The sequence below is a fragment of the Streptopelia decaocto genome (assembly GCF_964273445.1).
Source record: "Streptopelia decaocto genome assembly, chromosome: 3".
Classification (NCBI taxonomy): domain Eukaryota; kingdom Metazoa; phylum Chordata; class Aves; order Columbiformes; family Columbidae; genus Streptopelia; species Streptopelia decaocto.
The window spans coordinates 85,029,922-85,054,077 of NC_138656.1; the positions used below are offsets into that span (position 1 = coordinate 85,029,922).

At 41.1% G+C, this 24,156-nt stretch overlaps 2 protein-coding genes across 3 annotated transcripts in view; one reads left to right on the forward strand and one right to left on the reverse strand.

The window, feature by feature from the left end:
* ME1 (malic enzyme 1) overlaps nucleotides 1-17,890 on the forward strand; it is a 168,661-nt gene extending 150,771 nt beyond the window's left edge. The window contains exons 10-14 of the mRNA XM_082048817.1: nucleotides 5,250-5,355; nucleotides 6,958-7,100; nucleotides 9,628-9,801; nucleotides 15,836-15,934; nucleotides 17,549-17,890. Coding sequence (XP_081904943.1) covers nucleotides 5,250-5,355; nucleotides 6,958-7,100; nucleotides 9,628-9,801; nucleotides 15,836-15,934; nucleotides 17,549-17,707 — 681 coding nt within the window. The 3' untranslated portion in view covers nucleotides 17,708-17,890. The remainder of the gene's footprint in view (nucleotides 1-5,249; nucleotides 5,356-6,957; nucleotides 7,101-9,627; nucleotides 9,802-15,835; nucleotides 15,935-17,548) is intronic.
* A 75-nt stretch (nucleotides 17,891-17,965) lies between these two features.
* RWDD2A (RWD domain containing 2A) lies at nucleotides 17,966-23,684 on the reverse strand. 2 transcript variants are annotated; one of them, XM_082048819.1, is made up of 3 exons: nucleotides 23,477-23,684; nucleotides 23,012-23,230; nucleotides 17,966-21,758 (listed from the first exon to the last, which is right to left on the reverse strand). In XM_082048819.1, exons 2-3 carry the CDS (start codon nucleotides 23,207-23,209, stop codon nucleotides 21,081-21,083), a joined length of 876 nt encoding a protein of 291 aa, XP_081904945.1. In that variant the 5' UTR covers nucleotides 23,210-23,230; nucleotides 23,477-23,684; the 3' UTR covers nucleotides 17,966-21,080. The 2 variants fall into 2 exon arrangements, with proteins under 2 accessions (XP_081904945.1, XP_081904946.1); XM_082048820.1 differs by having other exon boundaries at nucleotides 23,366-23,684.
* Nucleotides 23,685-24,156: the final 472 nt, after the last annotated feature.

Below are 24,156 nucleotides of genomic sequence, written 5' to 3' on the forward strand. Positions count from 1 at the left end.
TAACTACTGAGTCCTGTTACTTCATTTAGCTCCTTGAATTAAAATGTCCTGGTGTCCAAGTGACTATATCTTACTACTGGTAATAGTAATATATAATACCAACACTCTCATACCCATTAGGGAGTATAGCTGGTTTAGGATTGCCAAGATCTTTCATACATAATGTCACCATCAGAGAATGCTGCTATTGTTTCTTCATCTCCGTACTTCATCTGCTGACTTAACACAGTCCACATTGTAACTCATTTGCTAATAAAGAATTTAGCTCGTATTACTTGCCATCTGAGATACCACGGTGTCTTCTAATATAGCAACATATCTGTTTTCAGGTTGCTTTGTTCTCTTTTGTTCAAATTCAAAATATCCCATAGGCTTCTTGATACAAAATGACACTGTGATAGAGCCAATATTTTTCCCTTGCCTGAAGTAACTTCTGACATTTTCATTTAGTCTTTGGACTTAAGATTTATTGGGGTTTTTTGAGTGTTTTTAACATTCTTCAGCATTCTAGTGAAGGTGTGTTGTACAGTTTATCCAGGCAGCCTGAGTAGGCATTAAGGATGCTGTGCCTGTGTTCCTGGTATTTTAGTATTTAGTTTGGGTTTTTTTTTTAATGAGGTAAACTTCTTACAATGCCCCTAGAAAATTACCTAGTCTATGAAAGATAAGGAAATAATATAAGAATACATAGCATTGCAAGAAGTTATATAAAATGAAATTTGGTGCTTTTAAAATTTTTTTTGAATGTGAGAATCTATTTAGGAAGTTAAAGCAAGAAGGAAATGTAGCTTCTTTTCCTAACTTTACCATTCTCCTTCTATTTAAAGAGTTTGTGTGTTCGTGTCTCCCCCTCTGAATATCTGCACAGGTGTCACATGGAGCCTGTTAGTTCATCTGTGTATCCAGTGTGAAAGTCTTTCCTTTTGGATCCAGGGAGTGTCACCTGATGGATGAAAGAGGCATGTTACATATCATAGAAAACACACTAAGACAACTTAAGGCAGCTGCTCTCTGGCCTAGATGAGTCTTCATACTGCTGTCTGAATAGTGGTGCAATAAAATCCTTTGATAGGAACCCCGGGAAAAATTCCTCCCCTGCATGGCAGGCACTGGCGTCCTTCAGTGAAACAGTGAAACTGTATTGAGGCCTGTGTACTGAAAGGGGCACGTCTCTAGATTGCTTATTTTTCTGAGCTCTTTTCACTGAATGAATGATTTTTTAATAATGCTAAAAGAGCAAGGCAGTGGACGTAGAATACAAGCAGAATGTGGCTGGAGATGATGTTTCGACTTAAAAGACTCAGATTTTCATACACGGAACCCCAGAGCTCATTCAAATATACAGTATTTTAAATTTTGCCTTTTCTTATTTAGAAGAAGAAGGGAAATATGAGTGAGCTGTATGCTGTGGTAGTATCTCAGGATTCTGAAGACACCAGCAGACCAGAGCAGTTTCTGATTTACGCTGCCTTGCGATGACCCTCGGCAGCCCGCTTCCCAGCAGCAGATAGACAGAGCACAGCAACTCGTGGAGCCAGGGCTGCAAATGGAAATATCAGAAGTCGGGCTCAGCGCTTCTGGAAGATCTTTTAGTCAGAGCAGCTCTGGACTGACAGGTCTGACCGCTTTGCATCTCTCCAGCATCAGGAGGGAGACAAGACAGAAAACCACACCAGTCCAGAATTGAGTCTCCTGCGTTTTGGCTCCATCCATTTCCCTCTGTGAGTTCTCATTCCGGCTGTGGGCGCTCAGGGCGGACATCTGGAAGCTCGTACTAAATGGACTGGCAACCCCTTAGTTTGAGGTTGAGCATGGACAAAACTCGATTGCCTCTTCCTTCCTGCAAGTTGTCCTGTTGGCAGGGCCAGGAGGGAAGCGAGCTGTGCCCCTGCCGCCACCTCACTACTTTGTGGAGAGCAGAACTTAACAATTTGCCAGTCTGGGGAGAAAAAATACTATCTAGAGCACTGTCCTCTACGCTGTTGGAGTTTTGTAACCTTATCAACTGGCTGATATTGAAATCTCAGACACAGTTTTTAGGGAGATGTTATGTAGCTCCTTTAGGATCACTGAATTAACAAATAAAATAATCTATTTAAAATATACATATTTTAAAACCCCTAACTGTAGGATTTCTTTTACAGGCACTTTCCAATCAAAAATCTCTATGTACATAGCTGTTGTTATTTTTGCTAAGCCACAGAATTTAATACTTCATTCTTAGTTAATATACAAGAAAAATATTTACTTGGAGACGTGATTCATTCTGACTAATGGGATCAAGGTAATTCAGACCAAAGCTGAATAAAGAAATACATTTTAAATGGTTTCAGGTTTGCTTTTGGGGTTTGATTTTGTTGTTGTTTGGTTTGGTTTGGTTGGTTTGGGGTTTGTTGTTTGTTTGTTTGTTTGTTTTTTAGAATTGTAGAGTGTCCTGTGTGAAATTAAGATAGAAGTGAATCTGACCTAAGTTGACACATCTGGCTAGCGCTAGTCTCACCAGCCAATGGCCCGCAAAGGGTTGCAGTGGATCACATCCAGCTTACTATCTGATTACTCCTTTATAGCTAATTTAATGAGATATCATCATATATGTCAGTAGGAAATGGAGCTTTGACTTCTTGATCTTGCATCAATAACTGTTTTAACAGCATTGCCATTATCTTAATTTTAAAATGTTGAAGCACCTTTCTGAAAGCCGATCAGGTACTGTATAAATAAGTAACTCTGTTTCATGCAGGATTCTGGTTATTTGCTTTGATTAACAATTAAAAGAATAGCAACATTTTTCTCTACTAAGATGTCAGCCTGACCTCTTAGCTGTTACGCACTGTGGAAAAAATTGGAGGTCACCTTTCCTGACAGATCTGCCCAGATTTGTAGGTGTTGGAGGCGCTCAGGGCTACCAGCCTGCCACAGCCAGAAGAATTAGCTGGTCATAGCTCTCCGAGGTGATTTCTTCATTCTTGGTAGTCCAGGTCAGTTTTCTGGAGGCTGGATTTCAATACCTGGTGGAAAACTGGCTTCCTCACTAGCAGCCTGATAAGCTACTAAGGAACCAACTAAAGAAGCAGCGTGAGATGGATGGTGGCCCATGGCACCATTCTTGGCTCTCCAGGAAACCCACCTCCAAGTCAGATTAGAATTAAAAGTGGCTTTTATGGTAGTATTTTGAGTTATTCCTAGCAACAAGCTTTTGGCCTGGAAATCATAAGCATGTTCTTTTCTTTGATGACTAGAAAGAAAACTTCATTTTTCCCCTGAAAATGTTAAGGAAAATTCCTGCTTTCAAATGACATGCCTCTAAAGCATGTGTGTAGACTGTGGGGACATCTGCTGGGATGCTGGGAAATGGCAGACTCCAAAATGTGCATTGATGGTGGAATTATTCACGTGTGAATATGCCAAAAAAAATGTTAATGTTGTGGCATTCTCTCAAGGCTGAGAATTTCACATTTTACCCGCAAAGGAAACCAGGTGCCTGTATTGCAGTATTTCCATGCTAATCACTCTAGGAGAACTCTTAAGACCCATATAAGCACATGCAGATGTAACCCTCTTAATTTAAAAACTCTGTATTTTGGTCTCATTAAAAAAAAAATCTGTAGAAGAGGAGAAATCTCTGGAAATTCCTTGTAATCATGGGTGAACCAAGAGGAGCTGATGTCCTCTGAGGCAGACCAGCTCAGTCAGGCTGACCACATAACAGCTTTCCACAGCTTCATGTGGAGCCCTTGGGATGGAAACGCTTTTCTTGCAGCTGGAGATGAAAATGGGCTCTTCCCTCCTGCCTGCTGGCTCTTGCGGTGGCCATCTGAGGACCAGGAGAGGAGTTTCGGCGATGGGACTGGCACAGCCACACGTTGCCACATCGCAGAATCGTGGTCTGAAATGTAGCATTGGATTGCTTGTCTTTATTAAAATTAAGCAAAAATGACATTAGAACACTAATTGTGGTTCGAATCCGATTGTATACGCGGCCCTAAATTGAGCCCAGATTGTCAAATTAATAGACTTTGGTGGAATTGTAGAATGAATTCTGTTCAAATGCTTTAGTATAGTCTCATTTAACTTGTTAAGATTAAGGAAACTTTCATCTTCTCAGCTGGAAAGGATATGGCTGAGGAAATATGTATCTGTTCTGGCTGTTTGGTCAAAATTATGTTTAATATTCAATTTTCTTCATGTACTTCCCCATATATCTGTACCTGTATCATCTTCATCTTCCTGCTGTCTGAAATTTTAAGACATTTGAGGGGTGGCACCGTCTTCTATGTTTGTGTTTGAAAAGTGCCTTTGCAGTGATGTTTTCTTAGGCATGAGTATAAAACAAGGGGTGGAGCTGTGTGCTTTGAAAATGCTTCTGCTGAGATTTTCAGATGTCTATGTAGAGACAGAGGTCCATGTATTTAGACAACTAATATAATTTTCACAAATTCTGGCCCCTTCCTGCCCTGCACTCCAATCCTCTTTGCAGCCCAGTCAGTGTCAGTGATGTTCTGTTGCCCTGTTTTCTGTATCTGTTATATTCCATTTGGAAACCTCGTTGGGCATCGCTGGGTGGAAATTGCCCGTATAGATCAGGGTGAAAGTTGTTTCACGGCTGAGTCAATTTTGTTAACGCAAAACTGGCGCACCAGACATCTGGTTAGAATTATTTTTATTCCATCCTTAAGAATTAATTACTTAAATATGAAAAACCTGGTGCAAAATGTAGAGTCCTCTATAGTCTATATACTCCCCCTATGCAGTCTCTATACTTCTAGAGAAGAGCAAAGATGAAAACACTGGAAGAAACTATTTTTGTTTTGCTAAGTTACAAATCCCCCCCACCTTGGCGCATCTGTACTGTTTGCTATATAAATATATTTAAGCTTTATCATTAGTAGCTTTAAGTGTTTGACCAAATGTTAACAGGTAAAGTAGCTTTAAGAACTCTTCAAAGAAGAAATCCATGATGCTTTCATATAATTGTTAATACAGTGGCGTTCTACAGCTGTTATTAATTTAAAGGAAAAGCATGGAATTGAATTTGTATACTGTTTAGAGAAATGGATTAGGACTAAATTATCTTAAGCGTGTTAGTTGTACACAGTATAACTTTGTCTAATATGGTATTTGGTGATAGACACAAAAGTAGAAATGAAAATAGGACATGTTAAACCAGATACTTTGTAAACTGATTATCCCAGGATATTAAGTTCCATGAAACGTATAATAAATATATTTGTCTTTTTTTCGTTACTCAGGGACGTGCCTCATTGACACCCGAGAAAGAACATTTTGCCCATGAACATTGTGAAATGAAAAATCTAGAAGATATTGTTAAAGATATAAAACCAACCGTGCTAATAGGTAATTTCTTGTACTTTAAAGCAATGACCTTATTCTTTGTTGCAAAAAAATGGGGATGTGTCTTTGTCTGAAGACAAGATCAAGTTCCTCTGAACAGAGTTTACCTTTGTGTGTTTTTAGAAAACACTGGGTGCATAATGGACTCTATTAAGCAACTGAACAAATGGTAACTATGCAAGCACGTAAAACTGCTTTCACTCCGAGCCATCCATTTTACATGGGGAATAATCCGAGTTGGTTTAAACATCTGATGGAGAACCTTATCGCCTTCCTAAATTACTTCTGTTTTAATGTGGGTGGTGTAATACAAATAACCTCAGACTTAGACTGAGAAAACTGAGCTAAGCACATGTAAAGCTGTGCAAATAGGAGCTTGCTGTAGCTGAAACCTCTGTTCCCTCATATTTAGGTCCTCAGCTGTCAGTCCTTTGTGCAGACCAAAACACAGGTTTTACAAAGACTTTTATAAAAGCTGCTGGATTTAGGATCTCAGTAAAGGATTGCTCAGTTCTCAGCAGTTTTGTTACTGTATTTCAGTGGCAGTTTCAGGAATGATCTGCAAGTACTCTTAAATCATATAGTAGTATGTAAGACTTGCAAATTCATCTGTCTGGCTAGTAAAATCATTCATCAGATTCTGGAAAATCTGAAATGCAACAGTGAAATGCTGGGATGCTCATTTGTGCATGAGTGACGAGAGGTTAGAGTACTGACCCAAGAGAGACCCTCTCCTGGTCCGGGTTTGCATCCGTTCCTACTCCTTTGAGAGAGAACAACAGCTTCTTCCCGCTGTGGAAACTCGGATGCTGTGTGGAAAGCAGAGCAGCCACTGGGGCCTCTGAGGGAGGAGGAGGCTGCCTTCCCTACAGGCTCAGTGACAGGGGCCTCTCTTGGTTTACTCCAGGATCTGTTTTTCACTGAAAGCATGGAGAGCAAGCACCTGATGCTTGGTTTCCCAACTCTTCTAGGTTAGGCAGAAATACAGGCGTATTGGCCTCCCAAAAACATCACACACATCCCTTTTTGTTTGTGAGTACAGTATGGAGAATAGAAAAGCATCTCTGACAGGATGTATTAAAAAAAATTGTTGCTGCCAGGGAAGCCTTAGACTCAAAATTGGGATTATCCATCAGCTGAGGCTGGACATGACAGTGATCACCTGTAAAAGGCAGAGACTTTACTCATCATGTCAGAAAAAAAGGGAAATCTGACACACTAGATTTGGGAGAAACTGTCCAGTCTGTTGCATGAGAATTTAGGAGAGGGAGTTGTACCTTCGGACTCCTTACTGGACTTAGCTGCAGGTTGGGTGATACATTTCTATTTTATATAAAGGGCCTGAGAAAAGTCAAGTGAGAAATTCACCAAACTGTGCAGGCATGAATAGGTCCTGCCTTATGTTAGGGATAATACTGAGGTTTCAGTGTTGCAGAATCTTTTAAACAAAACTTGATTTTAACTACATGTTAGGAAAAAGATCAAACTCCATTTTAAAGAGGGAAGTATGCAGTAAAAGGAGCTCTGTTCATGTAAAAGTGACACGCATGTCTTATCTTAAACTGATTGCATTTGCCTGCTTGGGTGTGTGTTTTTCTTCTTTAGGAGTTGCTGCAATTGGTGGTGCATTTACTCAACAAATCCTTCAGGATATGGCCGCTTTCAACAAACGTCCTATTATTTTTGCTCTCAGCAATCCTACCAGCAAAGCAGAATGCACTGCTGAGCAGTGCTACAAATATACAGAGGTAACCAAAGATGAACATCTCTCCACTATATGTAGTGAAAAATAAATCTGAAATGAAATTTAAAATGGGAGGAAGACAGAGGGTGGAGTAGCAAGAACTAATCAGGTGTGTAGATAAAATGAATTAAATTCAGTAACAGGTTTTCCAGACTTTATGAAGACAATTTCAGTGAAGTCAATACATGATTGCACTCTCATAAAAACATTTAATAGCTTTTATTGGTGTCAGACAAGGCTCATAGGTTTTATTATCACAAAAGCATCGGTTAACCATCAAGCATTAAAGCCTTATACCTATTTTTGAACTGTACCACTTTGTGCAGCATAAACATACAGTGGCATGCTTTTCATTTGAGATTTTCTAAACACTCTTTAGGGTAAGAAAATACTTCAATATGCAAAATAGTATCTTTAAAATAATTATTTATTAAGAACTGGAGTGATTGATTCCTTTACAAATATTTATATTATGGAAACATAGCTGAACGTTACGAGAACTCTGCTTGCTTATTTAAAATTCTTTTCCGGAAGTGCTAATAAACACGTTACCGTGTCATTCAGTCTAGAATTTGAAATGCATGAGTACTTGACTGTATGTGTTTCACAGTGGATTGTGTTTGGACTTCTTGTCAAAGGCAGGGCAGTTTGAATGACGGTTTTGCAGTGTTTAAAAGACAAATTTAGCAAGTCTGTTCCCCACTGCACAGCACAGCACACAATTACAGCGCAGTGCAGGAGCCAGGGAAGTGGCCGACATGAAGGGCTGGCTATAGTGGGTAATGACATCTGGTAGGCAGAGCAAAAGACACACTGAAGTGTTTGATCTGTCACCAAAATGTATTATGAGCTGGCCATGATAATACTGCATGACACCAAAGCAAACAGAATATTCTTCTGAAGAGCTGAAGAGCAACAGTGGTGTGTTTTAAAATGCATGTTTCTAGTTCTCTAAAATAGGCATAGATATTTCTGATACAAAGCGCCTCTGAAGTATTTAACAGTGACATTTATCACTTCAGCAGTGCTAGCATAAAGGTTGGCTTTTCTTCCCCACCTAAATTTACCGCTTAAATTTGAGGGTGGTCCCTCCCCAGCAAGGCAAGAGCCAGGGCCTTTGGGCTGCGGATGTAGAGCCTGTGCGGTGTCACTCCCCTCATTGTTCCAAAACTGCATTGCCCGCTGTAGAATCACTTCTCTCCCTGTGTATCGGGAATGGTCTGGGGACACCCTGGGTAGTAGTGCTGCAGGTGAGTCACCTCTGGGGAGCCTCTTCTGTCACCCTTGAATGGCACTCAATGCTGCCAGCATCTGCTCCCATCGGGGTGTTACTCATCCCAGGGGAACAGCGAGACTCCAGCAGACTCGCAGGCCCCTGCCATCCCATCTGCAGTGGTATCACAGCTCTGAACGTGCATGCTGCTGAATGACACCAGGCCTAATATTCCCCTTCGCTGATGTTAAGCTGTCAGCAACACGAGCCCTGTGGCCACATCTGGGCCACCCCACAGGCTTTTGTTCCTCCTGGCAGCTGCCTGGTGTGTGCTGTGTGCCAGCGTGGGGCTACACCCGTGTTTGCGTCCTGGGAAGAAATTTAGAGATCCTGTGTGAACTACAACATAAAATGAGTTAGAGACAGTTCTCTTGTCCATCTGTACAGCTAAACTCTCTAATTCCCCCAAACAGGCTGAGTCTTCCACACTGCCTTCTGGGACCAGTCTGTGCATGGTGCCTGTGCCCTGGTGGCAACAGTGCTACTTGGCACTACCCAAAAACCTACTGGGAAACATCCTAGGGGTTTATCAGTATTGGATGATCACACACTGGTGCCTGAGTTGGTGTCCTCACACTGCTCAGTATATTATGATGAGGGGAGCCACAAGGTCCTAGGAGAGGAAGTCCCATCCCCAGCTTCTGCCATAAGTTGCGCTTTGGGATGATACTTCTAAGACAGAGCTTCCACCTCTGTTGTTCAGTTGACCTGTGGAGTGGGTGCAGGGGCCTGAAGAGGGGAGATTGGGAGCAACAGAGGGCTCTCAGCCTGTCCCCACAGCTCCTCAAAAGTTGCCGTATCCAAAAGTGCAATGTTTAGGGTCCTCAGTCTCATTTTTGTGGATGTTGGGAGAAAAATCCAGCAGCATTACCTATTGCTACCATGACAGTATTGTCCACTTTGAGTTTTAGAGCTCCAGGTGTATACCTTCTTCCCAGGTATCCTTCTTCTGACATGGATGCACAAAGTGTATAGCAAGGGCTGGCTTTCACCTTCTCGTCCTCTGAATTGTGCTGACAGGTCTTACCTGAACAAGGCAGCTGTCACTCTCTGACATCAGACAGTCACAGGGAATTGCCAGGGATCTCTAGGATCTTAAGACATGCTTGTTTTAGTGGTTCTACTACTCTCTCAGGAGGCATAGTAAATAGATGTAATCCAGCTTCCGCAGTGGTAGACATTTAAAGAGATGTATGAAATACTTCAACAGTGTCCTCGGAACTAACGTGCTTTCTTTGGCTTTCTTGTTACGATGTAGGGACGTGGCATTTTTGCCAGTGGAAGTCCTTTTGATCCTGTGACTCTCCCAAGTGGACAAACTCTCTATCCTGGACAGGGCAACAATTCCTATGTGTTCCCAGGCGTTGCCCTTGGTGTTATTTCATGTGGACTGAAACATATTGGCGACGACGTGTTCCTCACCACTGCTGAGGTATTGTATTAAAAATTATTTAAATTCCTTAATTTAATAACTTGGTAATAATGAACAATGAAACAGAAAGAATTAAACATTATCTTTTAAATTGGAAAAATAGTATTTTCTGTGTCAGGTGTTTATTTGCAAGGTATGTTGTTTTTTATAAATTCTATTTGAACAAGTTATTTTTAAAAAGTTAATACTTGGTCCAAAGGTCATGCGACGTAAACCTCACCTTCTGTTGGCAAGGGAAAAAGACTTCAGTACTGTATTACCACAGGTGAATGTAAGTATGTACTATTTGCACACATATGCACACGTTTCATTTTAGATTGAAAGGAACTATAGCTGGATGTTGGTAGGTTTGGGGTGATTTTTGTGGGTGTTTTGCTTGCAAAAATCATTTGAATTTCATTTAGCTTTTTGCTATTTTTGAGCAGAGCTGTTGGCATCATTTTTTGTGGACCTGCCTCGTCAACAGCTGAGGGAAGTGCTCTATTGCTCTGTTGTTCCTTGCACCAGAGTTTGACAAAATTGCCATGTTATTCTTCCAGTTTTCTTTCTTTTCTGCATTAATTCTTCTCTTTCTTAAGGCAATTTTTTAATGATCTTTGTTCTGACATTATCCAACATGTGATCTCTCCTTTATCTCCACTCAGTGGGCAAGAGATGAACAGAGAGCAAACACTTTTGGTTCTAGGAGTCATTCACCACCTGCTTCCACTGATTGTTCAAAATCTGACATTCAAAGTCTTACAGTAGGACATCATAAATGCACAGGATTGTATCTTCAACACATACAGGAGAAGAATGAGCACTTGCACACTGCTCTTGTTGGTTTTCTGCAGGGTTTTTTTTTAAGGTGCATACTATGGCATATTTTAAAAAGTTTGCCAGCAGCTTGCCCTCAATAAGAAAGATATTCACAATTTCCATCTTTAAAATTAGTAAAAAGCCCAGACTGTCTCCACTGGCTTTAACCATCTTAGGAGGGCAATGATCCATCTTGTAAGTCTTGGAGCAATTATATCCTCCCTTTAAATCCTGCCCTGTAATTTCAGTTGGATACAGTGATCCTTGCTTGTTGGTCTAAACTGCTGTGTTAAACAGTTGTCTTATTTCCTTCTAGAAGTTGCTTCACTTTGGTTTGGGTGAAATGGTTCCTATAAATAGAATGCTGCTGGATGAGAGGTGACACATACGTGGACTGAATGATGTTTCAAGTGGCAGGCTACTAAGTCAGAAAAAAACTTGTTCTGAACAAAGAAACATAACAGGGAAGTAAAATGGTATCAGAAATCACGGGGAAGCTTTTAAATTTTCTCTTGAGGTAGAGGTTCTCTCCTGGATCTTCTTTGTTGGCAGAGGCTTTGCTACATAAATGCCATCCTCTAGTAAAATCCGTGGAAAAGTTTGCCATGTAAAAATCTGTTCTTTTTTCTTGCATGGAAAGTCTCTGTGGGCGGGAAGGTCCATGGGTGGCTGCTGGCCTGATGGCTGGAGCTAAGAGCGGTACATCTGGTGTCCCTGTTTGTGTGAGAGACAGTGTGTGATGGGGACTTGGGTGAGCTGCAGGCGGTTCCTGAGCAAGGTGACAATGGGTGGATTTCAGAGGAGTCTATGCCAGAAGAGGAGTCGGGAGTGTGAAGGCCAGGAGGGCTGCCCAGGCCCTTAGCTGAAATTACAGTACAAAGCAAAGGCAAAAGTGATTTTTCTTTTGTTTTCTTGGCTTTTTTAATGGAATGGTGAAATCAAAAGTGTTTCACATGGATTTTAGAATACTGGTTAGTATTCTCTGTTTGAAATGGAAGTGCCCAAGGTGCTGCAAAATTTAAAGCACCAAAATGGTGCATTTTAGACAGAGGGACCTTCTCAGATTGTAGCAGTAGCTTACCTGAAAAAAGGAAGCATAAAGCACTAAGCAGCCCAGGCTACTGCCTGCACCTCCTGTCTTCATGCTTTGCCACCTCTCAAATCTGATAAAAGTCACAAATAGCTTATTGTAACTACAGCAAATCCTACTTTCAGTATTCTTTTCTTCATGCCAAGTAAAATAGAATGTAACTTTGATTTTTGATGATAAATCTAAGGTACTGTCTGCTGTAATACCTCTTGATTTCAGGCAATTGCTCTGTGATGACAAGGGACATTACCTATTCTTCTAAGTCCTACCAAACACAACAAAAGGGACAAAGAATTATGAACTAATGAAATATTCTTGGCATGTGTGACCTACAGTTAAGTTACTCCAGAAATAATCCTGTTAAATCCTTTCATTATAGAGAATACATCCTCCAAAACCCAAGATGCCACCACTTGCTTTATGCCATTTGTCCTATCTTGGCTGCCTTTCGTTTAGGTTCTGCAATAAGGCTTAGCTAATTTCTTTATTAAAAGCTAGAATTAATTAAAATTTAAAACATGAACATAGCTATACTGGGTGAGACCTAAGATCCAAACACCTCTGTATCTTCCTGCGAAAGTAATCAGTAGCAGAAGCTGAGGAAAAGAGGATAAATAAGGGGAAAATGGAGCGTCATCCTTCTGCTGAAATGGCTTCTCAGCTTCTGGCAGCCTGTGCTTACTGCACTGGATGTTTTATCCCTGTGTGGTTTTCTCTTTCATAAATGAGCCTAGCGGGTTTTTAAACATATTTATACATTTGAAGGTCTTTTGGCAATTAGCGTCACAATTTAATTGTGAATTAGGTAGAAAAAGAAACTCTCCTCGTATGATTTGCTGCTGTCTGATGATTTGGGTTCCCTTTAGTGCCATGAGAAATGTTCACCTTCAGTTGCCTTTTTTATTCTCTTTCAGTCCTTTTTTTTTCCCCAAAGTCTGTTTTATTATTTTTTGCCTCCTTGTACAAAAAATAACCTTTTGATCATCCTTGTTATTCTTTATACCCTTCATGATTCTCTCCCATTCTTGTTTGAAGTGGGTGGAGCGAAAAGGCACAGTGTTCAAAGCGACGTTACATTGTGGGTTTCTACATTGGTATAATGACATTTTCTGAGTCACCTCTTATTTTCTTTATAATTCAAAATGTTGATTCATCATTTTTTCCCCTGCCACTGAACTGATGTTCTCAAGGAGCATTTTTCAGAGACCTCATGAACAAGGTGTCATTCTCTTTAAAATGCTTGTTTCTGTGTTTTTGCATAGTTTTACATGCTGTCACAGGAGTATGTTGGAAGGAATAGAATGGCATCTGTATAGGCACCTGTATAGTTAAGCTTGATACCTCTCCCACTTCGAGCACTGCCCAGATGTTTTATTGCTTGTTTTGTATCAATCCCATCACAAAACAGAAGTGCTCTAGTCCTGAAACAATTTTTGTTATTTTTTTTTTTTCAGTGATGCAATAGATTAACAGCAACTTGCTGTTGATTTCTTCAGATTTCATCATTCCTGCAGAGCTCCACTAAACTGCTAACAGGAGAAATCTCATGTTGTAAGCTCCTTGTCACACATTGAGATCTATGTCTTGTTTTATTATCAAAGGGCTGCTTATCATTTTTAAATAACCTCGGTCTTATTATGGAAAGAAAAAACTAGATTTTACGTTGTCTTAGCTCCCCCTAGTGGGTTTTTAGCTCTGCTATATTTCTCAATATCACATTAAAGTGTAAACAAATAATTTTCCTTTACCTGTTTTACTCAACAAGAGTATAATCTCTTGTTGCTCTTGTTAGCATTTCCATTCTGACTGGAAAAACTTACTACACCTACCAGCATGCTGGGTGGATTGCAGAAGAGAACATTGTTTCTCTTTGAATCTGGAGTTTACTGTAGCGTTTGCTCTTTAATTCAAACTTTTCACCTACATCTGCCAGAAAGCATGAATTGATGGTAGCCAGGCATCTCTTATGCAGTCCTAGTTGTTTGCAAGCAATGTATACAAGGTCCTCTGTTTCAAGTATCTTCCTAGTATGTTCCATCAAAAGCGCACTTCCTGCTTGCTTTTTGGGCCATGCTGTTTCATTTCACAATGTTTCCTGGACTTTCCTGGTGTTTCCAGACCCTCTTGATGGATCACAGATGGCTCCACTGGATGCTGTTCAGATCAGAGTGCCACTACAAGTCACATCACGCAACAGTATCCCAACACTTCTGGACCAGTCAGTGACTTGGTTCTAACCTTTTGTTATCTAAGCTGTAATTGCACAAAAGTGTATCTTTTCTGCTGACGGCGCCACCAGAAGTACCTCTACATTAATCTCTTATTTTGCATCTGAATGGTCTTCTTGAGCACATCTCCCTGGTGACCTGACACACTCCACCTTGGTCCACAGTGCAGCATAGTCCTGGGAGAGGAGGGGGACTGGTTTCCTTTTGGATGAAAGTAAACAGAAGGATATACTCTAGGAGCAAGCCTGATGTACTAAATATCAATGGAAAGCGCTCATAAACTCGAACAGATTTAAGAATTATGGGCTTGCACTGTACCGAGAACCTCCTTTTCTTCTGCCTGTTGTGTGTTCCCAGCTATTCAAAGGGCAAGGGATGTGTGTCTCCCCCACTTTCCCCCCCGAGAAATTTCCTTTCTGTCCCAAAGCAAGATAGATAAATTTAAAATTTGGATTCTGTTAATGCAAGTCTCTCTTAATTGTTTTTAATAACTTGTGTAGAGAATGTTAGTGAAGGCAGCTATTAAAAACTGCATAAATTCAGACCACTTTTTAATATATTAATTTTGTCCTTAGTTTGCTTAGAAGATATTTAGATTTGGTTCTAACTCCCGGCTCCCTAGATAGTAGAAAGTTAGGCAGTTAAAGAAATGAAAGCTTCAAGTCCACCACAGAGATTACAAAGTGGAAGACAGGTTAGCAAACTGGCATCAGCTGATTCTCAGGCTCAGCATATTCCAATCTGGATCACCCCGAAATGCTGGTTTTTATTTCAGATCCCCAAATGACGACTAAATTTTAGTTAATGATATTAGAAATCTCATTAGACCCAAAGGCAGCTCCGGGACCCCTTGCTTCTTAGGAGGTATCTGTTGTAGGAATAGAGGAAGATCATTGGGCAAGCCCATAAGCAGACAGTGCAAGCAGTGTCTCTCCTCACTCTGCAGAATACATCCTCACACCTCATGGTAACAGAAGGTTTTTCATATGGCCAATGAAGAAACAGTAAAAACCAGCTTCTCCACTCTGCCATGCTTTCCTGATCTGTTTGTTGCAGGAGATGAAAACAAAACATTTCCAGTCTTGCTAGGAAGACAAAACAAGCATATTCAGGCCATAGAGGCAACACTACTCTCAGACGTGCATCGGAACTTCTGTATCATTCCTGTTTCCCCTCGTCAGTCTGGTGAAAAATCAAGCAAAGAGCAAACCAATTTCTTTACTTACTTGGCATGGTTGAGATGACAGACCCACTGCAGTGTTCCAGTGGAGTGGACAGCCTTCGTCTAGTAGCACTGTTTTTTTTCTGTCCCAGGAAGCCAGAATTTAGCATTAGACTTTCTGTTTCTGCATTTGACTACAGTGACCAGCAGGGCTTTGAAGACCCTGGAGAATCCTGTTTTGATTTTACTTAGTTCTGTGGTTGGCCACACTTTCTTTTATAATCTCATACAGGCTATAAATGTGTGAGCTGGACACACAACAAACCGGCTCAGCCATCAGTAATTTTATTCAGAGCATTTTACACTTAAAGGGTTTCAACTCTGTTCCCTGCACAGGGTGACAACTGTCAGAATAACATGTGCTTCTTTAATTTTAGAAGTCTTTGACCCAACTACAATTAACGGCTGGAATTTCTATCTCACAATGAGCTATTTGTTAATGTGTATCACAGACTTACTCAAGACTTTAGTAAGTCTTAATGTCTGAGTGAGAAAAGAGCATAACTCCCTAAATTTCTAGCTCTTGTGTAGCTACTCCTCATGATAAGACTGGCTGTAAAAAACAGTGCCTAGGTGGATTAAGGAGTATCGGTATGATTTGCCAAAGAAAAAACGTTTGCTTAAGACTGGATCACTGTCTAATAAAGCCATAGTTGCATCTGCATTTCAGGTTAAACATGTCTGCTTTATTTCTAGGTAATAGCTCAGGAGGTTTCAGAGGAGAATTTACAGGAAGGTCGTCTGTACCCTCCATTAGTCACTATTCAGCAGGTGTCGCTGAAAATTGCTGTGAGGGTAAGTCACTTCACTCTTTTGCAGCTTCCTTTCTTCCCACACTCTCAATAAAATTGAGCATTTTATTTAGCCAACTAACAGAGCTTCAAGCAAGTTGAAGATGGTTTACGTCAATTAGTCTTTGCCAACTAGCAGTTTCAGTATTCGATGAATAAATGTAAATTTAATCTGAATACGTGAAGGAAGGATACGGAGCTACAGCAAGTGTTGATGTCTGCAGAGCTCACACTGTACTCTCCACCAGTTGGGAGCAGGTCCCCAGGCTCACAGCCACGTGAGCTGCACAGCTGAAGGGTTCTGCCCCTTTGTGATTATCGGTTGCCTGTCAGGAGAGTGAATGTCACCCTACTCCGAGCACTATTCCCCTTTGTTCGCATCCTTACTCTGGCCTATCAGAATAACTGACTACAGGGGGTGCTTCTTGTTTATGGCTCAGGTTTGAATCAGGGGTTTTTCAGTTGATTGTTTTTTACTGGCAAATACAGAGCTGATGCAGATGGATTTTCAGTAACTGACCTAAACCTGCAGTTTTCCAAGAAATTGGGCTGCCCTGGAGAAGAGGAAGCTTTCAAATAATGTATTTATCCCAGTTCCCCCCCATTCTGTGTTTTAGAGAGTTTTTTTCAATATTTTAGGAGGTTATTTTGCTGGTCTTCTGTGATCTTTTTGGTTCCAATTTTGTTTTCTCTCTTGGTCACCTTACTGTGAATAATTCCACTTATTGCATATTCTTTTGAAAGAATAACAGAGAGCCCTCATGCAAGAAACAGTTTTCCTAGCTTCACTTATTCTGTAGATTTTCTTTTTAAAGTCCTTCTTGCAGTTCACATCTTCTTAGGCAAGTAGTAACTCTGTTCTGTAGATGTCAAAATGTTAGATAGATTCCTCAGGCTAAATCAAACTACCTGTGCATTTGGCAGGAACACAGTGATGGAAACTACTCCTCTAATTGTGTGTTATATAAAATGTATAAAGAGAAAATGTTACCAAACAATTCTTTCTGTCCGATCTCTGTTGAAACTTTATTCCTGCAAATACCTGTTCTGTCTCATACAGCCCAAGAGATTTAGTGATGGCCTCTGCCTTTTCCAGACGAGGAATACTCTCAAATTTTTTTGGAATACCAAGTGTTGGGGTATAAATTCAGGTCTCATTCAACCCTGATAATTATGGCCACAGACCTGAGGATGAACATGAACACCCAAAGTGCTTCTCAGTTAGGTCAGGTTGGGCTTCAGATTAACCCAAGAAAGGAAGTCTAAATACAGTAACTCTTCCACTTAGGGTCTCAGCTTCTCACCAAGTGAAAACATTTGTTTTAGAGGGAGAGCCGAGGAGCGCAGGAAGGAGACCGTCTTGTTTTTATTCAAAGTAGGAGCATTTGCCAAACACAGTTCGAAGCAGATCCTTCCAAAGTGTTGGTGCTAAAAGCCAGTCTGTCAAACTTCTTTTGTCTCCTAGGTGAATGTCCAGTCAAAAGATACACTTTTCTCAAGTAGGTGTTCTTCAGATGTGTGGGTTACTTGATTTTGAACAACCTCCTGCTTTTAAATCCTGTTAAATGTGCTCAAATAGTTTATCAGCACTAATTAGGATTTTAATGCATCTTTCCAGATTGCAAAAGAAGCCTACAGGAATAACACTGCCTCCACCTACCCACAGCCTGAGGACCTCGAAGCTATCATTCGCTCTCAGGTTTACAGCACTGATTATAATTGCTTTGTGGCTGACTCCTATACCTGGCCTGAAGAAGCCATGAAAGTGAAACTGTGAATATTTACTGAACAAACTAACAGCACTTAAAACACATTAAAATATTAAGAACATTTTCTGCCTAGGAAGCCTAAGAATAGCTAATTTTTTAAGATGCAGAAAACTTTTTTCTAAATTGTAATATTTGTTAGGAACTCAGATCAAGAAATCATATTAATTATAAACCAGAAAAATAAAAAATTAATCTGAGAAATATGTTTGTGTTGTTTGGTTATTTATATCCTACACTAGATTTTGACAGATCTTTTTTGTTATCAAAATAAGTGGTGAATCTTGAGAACTTTGTCACAAATGTCAATAAGAAGTTAAGCAGACAAATGGTGCCATGAAAAATTAAGAAATATATATTATGACTTTTTAATCCATTACAGGTCACAATGTAATTTGCATGAATTGTCAAGCTATTATTTAAAACCAAACCAAACAAAAAACCCCAACAACAACAACAACAACAGCAGAACTTCTAAACAACAGTAAGATTAGAATATTTTCCTCTAAAGAAAAGCCTTATTAGTCATTCCTGTGTGGAGTAATTAAAATTTTCTAACAAGAACTGAACCTGCAGATCCTTTTGTTCACATCGAATTATAATATTTTAACATTACTTTGAAAAGCTAAAGTCTTGTAAATGATCAAAGATTTCATTCCCCCACCAAGATAACTGCTGTTCTGATACACTGCAATTGTTTGGCCTCAAATTCATGGAAGTGCTTGGAGTCCATGTTCTTGACAAAAAAAGGAGTATCAAAATGTTATGAATAGGCTTCTTTTTTGACTTAGATGTTTTCTTACAAACATCAGTCATCCAGCTAGTGGTATGTTTTTAAACCAAATGAATTACTGTAATATTTGAAGCCAAAGTATTTTTAAACACACATCATATGTGATAAAGTAGTATTCTTTGTAACAAATTCTCAAATCACCCAGCTGAGGTCTACTAAATGAATAATTATTATGGGGGAAGAGTCCATCATTATGTGGGGAGCAAACACATTTTATTAATTCTATAGTATTTACTGATTGTTTCCTTTGCTTACTACTATTTGAATGATCTGGTTAGCTTAATCTCTTCAGTATGGTCTTTAAAATAGTTTTTACAACTTCATTGAGAACTCAGTATGTTGAATGTGTTCATCTATATACTAATGTCAACTAAAGATATGTTATTTTTTTTTTCCCATTTCCCATTTGTTAACAGTTATCAAAAGTGATACCTGGCAGTGACCCTTATTCTTCTACCAAAAAAAAGTGATTCCCTCTGCAAACCTCACTGGAAGCATCCAGGGACACTACTCATGACCTGCATTATTCTGAATTCATAATTAGCATTTCCAGAAATAAAAGTCCTGAGGCTGTGGTTTTCCTTAGGAGGATACGTGACTGGATGGTACTGTCAGCAGTTTCCTCCTGTAGAAAAAATGAACAAAGCTTGTGCTCAGAATAAAGCTTTACACAGCTCTAACTCTGAATTGTTTGACCGTCCTCCTGCGCAGATTTCCCTTTTCCTTCTGGTAGAAATCTTGTGGATAAGGCCTATCTCTAAACTGGTTAGTTTTGCGACTTTAAAGAAAAAAGTTTATCATTTGGCAACTTCCCAACAGGACTGAATGCAAAATGTTTTGAGTCATGATCAGGTGGAATCTGTGCTCATACATCAACGTTCTAAAAAAACCCCAAAGAATTATTAGTTGTTACAGAATCACCACTCCAAGAAAAATGTAATATACTTTCTGGACAGTTCTGGAAACAGCTTGTACTTGAACTGTTTGACATGCTTGAGATTATCTCTACAAAACCAAAAATTAACTATTTGTGCAACCCCTTAGCTCTGCCACAGCCGCAGACTGCAGGTCCTGAATTCACAAGAGGGAGAAGCACTTTCTCCCTCACTGCATATGGGGAACCCATAAACATTTTTTGCCTTACTGTGCTTTTGGCCAAAGTTACGGTCATACAAGCAATGTGAGTGAAAGAATGTACATTCATAATCATTTTGAGTAACCAGAAATACTGCCGTCCTCTGTATTTCAATATATTATTATGTAAAAACGTACTACAACACTTCCTTATGTTTTATTGAAATAAAATAATATCTGTTATTTTTGTAATCATCAGCTGAGTGTACTGAAGCATAGTCTTTAAATAGCTGCTGTATAAATGTCCTGGTTTTTAGATTTGAACAGCCAAACCTGTACAGCTCAACACCAAGTCTGCTTTTATTGCTCAGTACCAGTTTTCATATTACAGTGCTCAGTGACAAAGTGGAAGGCAGTAAGCTGGTGGTTCTTCAAGGCACAGCTACTGGGGACTTTTCAGTAGCATTCTTCATGTACATGTTATATTGATGACATTTAAACAGGATAATCCATTATAAATTGGAAGACACAACTGCAATTCACTATCATCTAAATACACACTCAGCATACTACCCTGTAGGAAAACGCTGCCTAATGAGCCATTAATACAGTTTCCTGTTACAGGCTACTGGAAAATTGTCTCTCAGTACTAATTTGACATAGAAAAGATTGGTAAAGTTATATGGATTTTTATTTAATGTATACAGTATTTTTTTTCATATTTTTACATGTATTTCCTTCTGTAATGTATGGGGAAAAGGAAACATTAAACTTTGTCTCAACTCACACATTTTCATTTCCAAGGTGCTTGGCCTAACAATGCAAATATAAAATGTCAGGAGCTGAGCAGCTGAAAAACTACTATTAACACAAGCAGACCGTAAGATGATACGAAGAGAATTGCAAAAATGGTGGTATTGACAATATATGTACTACCCAAGGCATTCAAGGGACAGGTCATCTCAACTTCTTTCTCCCCCCGCCCCACCCTTTATTTAGAAGCAAAACTTGGTCCTGTCGCTGGACACAAACCTTTGCATTTCATGGATTAGTTGAATGAAGTGAGAGCAGATACTTTGAGATGTAGTAAAAAACATTGCACACACTAATCCATTAATGTAGCAGTGAGATTTCCTTGAGCTGAGTGTGCTTCTGTGTTGGAAACCACAGTAATCTGTGACTGCAGCCGCTTTGGTAACCCACAACTGTATGCGGAAGTTAAGTACAGGTCTGCACTGCAGCTCAGTAACACACAGCACAGTATAGGTGAGACAGGATACTAGAGTGTGGGATGTTTATCACCTTGCAAGCAGTTTGAGGCATGTCTCATACTGACAAATGAGTTTTAGGGTCTCAGAAAAATACGTGGCAATTCAGAACAGAAGCTCATATTAGCTACCTGAACCATTATTTGCGTATGTTAAACAGTTTCCATTTTCACAGTAGCTATAAGGCACAATATTCCAATGTTAGCATCATCTCTTGCTGTCCAAAATTAAAACACCTTACAGTTTCTCTTATTTGTCTGAAAGTTTGCCTTCAACACCAAATAGAATCTGAAAAATATGTCCACTTTGATGTTGTTTCAGGAATTCTAGGAACTGGCCAAGATCCATGTGATAGTCATTCCTCAGGCCATAATCACCATGTGCCTGAAACTGCAGATCTTCAAAAGCATGGAAGAGACGAAGATTATCAATGCTTCCTTCTGTTTCTATGCTCTCTACATGCTTGCATGAAATATGCTTCCAGTTGGGATACCTAACAGCATGCCAGAACTCTTCACAGTTTTCTCTGAGTCCCTCCACACACATGACACCAGGTTTCCCTGTTAAGCAGAAGCCGGTCAGATTTAACTTCTTTGCACAGTCAAAAATCTTCTTCCTCAGTTCCTGCCGGTATATATGATGGCTGTAGATCCACATGCGATGCAATGTTTCTTTAACTATGACTTCTTTTGAAGCACTTTCAGAAGAGATCTTGCTGTTTTCCAGGTAAGGCAGGCTGTTGTCTTTCACCCATTGCACAGCTTCGCAAATACACAGTTCCCCTGAATCTAAAGAGGCGATGTGAGAAGTGAGACCAGTGCTGAGCTGCAACTGCTGCTGCCTGTGCAGGGCACTGGATCTTGCAAAAAGCTGAGGAGCTACGTGAGGATACATATGAGGCAGCAGTACCTGCAATTCCACTTTTTCCTTAAAAACAGAACACACACACACAAAAAGAAATTCTTCAGCTGCTGAAAGACATGCTAGACTCTTCTTCCCTGTCAAAGGCAGATTCTGAGGAATTAAGTTTGTGACATCCTAAAGGCAGGAATTACTTCTTCCACTTCCCTTCCGGCCACTCCTTTCATTTTGTTGCACCATGCTAGGACCTTCCCAACCTATCTAATGTTACCTTCTGCTGTTTACAGAAATAATGCCATGGCTTGAAAGAAGGTACTTCTACAATATTTGTATTGTATGTTCTCAGTACGTGCTCAGTGCTGCTACAGCAATAAACTACCAGTCTGTCAGAGTCAAGGGGCAAGTGGCTTTTGAGAATTGTAAAATGACTAATTATCTTTCTCGGTTCCTTGATAATCTGCCATGGAAAAAAAACTTCCCGCAGAAGCCCTCCCTATGCAGTTCATAAGATTTCTGAAGCTGGTGAAGGGGTACATTTTAGAACTATACCTAAGCCTGTACATAAGTTTCCAAATAATCTTGTTACCCAGTAAATCGTTCTAATGTTTAATTATCTTTATTCCTAGGAAAATGCATATACTTCTAGGTTGAGTTTGTTGGTTTCCAGTTTCTAGTCATTGCATTGTTGTGTCATCAGACCTACACTAATGGCTATATTCTCTATGCAAGTATTTACATTGCTTAATTGTCATACATAACCCATTCTTCAACTGGATAAATTATTGGAACTCCTTATATTCTAAATGTTGGGGTTTGTGCTCAAGTACATAGGCTGTTTTTTTTTTAGTGTTTGTGTGACTCTTCTTAATAGTATTCTGCTATCTGGGGCTATTTTTACATTAGTTTATTTCAAATACAGATCAATGAACGTTAGTACCTGTAGCAAGGGTGGAAGAGAGAAATAAGGGGCAGTTTTGTTAGAATAAAGTCAAGTCCAACGCAGGTATTCCCATGAAGGAAGAGTTGCCTTTGTAACACACAACTCTTTGTAAACAGTAAACAACCCTCATATAAGTACAATGCTGGCTAAGCTCTTGTGAATGCTTTGGTGCCGCTGATATCCATTCCCATCAGTGATTCTATCAGCCTTTCTTGCCCAAATCAAGTTAAGACTCAATTAAAAACAAGAGTATTTTGTTACTTTTAACACTCTAAACACAAATCAGTGGGGGGACTTCCCCCTTTTTCACCTTGCAGAGTTTCTTAGTGTCTGCGCTAGGAGTAAAGAAAATGACACATATCTACGTGGAACTTCTCACCTGAGCCTCCCCTACATCAACAGCAATTGAATATCCGAGCTGTGCGGGCAGAGCTCCATCTGTGTTTCTCAGGTAGCGCTGCATGCCAGGCATGGCATCCTCATCCAGATTTATTTCTCCTTTTTTGGGAAACATTGAAAGGAGCATTTCCAGTTCCAGCAGCTGGAGCTCCAGGCACTCTCTCACTGTGACAGCCATCGCTCTGTCCTCCGCACACACCTGGAACGAGAGGCCTGGTGTTTAACATAGGGCGAGGTTCAGCACCACGCCGTGCAGCCCAACAAGCCGGCCTCGCCCAGAGACCCCGGGATTTTTTAAGGACAGGATTTGCGCTTAATACGACTGGATACAAACCCTTCAGCAGCCAGTCCCTCCCAGGCGCACGGCCCAGTCGAGCTAGCGCAGGGAAGGCGCTGCAGCCCCGCGGACACCGAGCGGCCGCGCATGCGCGCTGGGCAGCCTCACCTGGCCCGCACGGGTCACAATCCCAGCGGAGCGGAGGCAGGAGCGGTCATATGGCTCTTCGTGCCGCCGCCACCTGCCCGATGCGGGCCGCCGAGAAGAGGAAGCGGCGCTATGGCTCTCGACCCAGCGCCACCTCCCTCAGCGCGGCCGTTGAACGGTCGCTCCGCGAGCCGCAGGCGGGAGAGGGCGCGCATGCGCGCTCAGCGGGGCGGGGCAGCCGCGATGGGGGGTCGGTGTCTGTGCCGACTCCGTGCGGGGCCGCACGCCGTTCTCCGCTAGTCACCCGCTCCGTCTTAAATCCCTGCGGTCAAGGCGTGAGACGCCGCGGCGGGCACGGGGCTTCCTTCCGCGGGGCCTCTCCCAAAAGCCTCTGGCGGAAACGCACCCTGGGCGGGAACACCGCGGGGCTGCGCGGCCGGGGCGCGGGGGAGGGCGGCGGGCTGCCCGGGGTGAGGAGCCGCGGTATGGCAGGCTTGAGGGACGTGCAGGCTGCTTCTCCTGAGGTACCGCTCATACTGCCGGGCGTTTGCAGCCCCCGAGGCACCGCTGGTACCCAGTGCCCCACGGACCCGGGCAGAGCCTCACAGGCCGTGCCGGGCCAGCGAATGTACGGGCAGGAAACTGCACAAAATGGAGGCGCCGCGTTTGCGTACGTGGGCACACGGGGCTGGTGCGGGTCC

Excerpts from the sequence above, each read along its gene's own strand:
- RWDD2A (XM_082048819.1), bottom strand. The coding sequence starts at position 23,209 with ATGGCTGTCACAGTGAGAGAGTGCCTGGAGCTCCAGCTGCTGGAACTG. Across the intron at positions 21,759-23,011 it reads TTGATGTAGGGGAGGCTCAG|GAAAAAGTGGAATTGCAGGT; the intron begins GTGAGAAGTTCC and ends TCTGTTTTTAAG.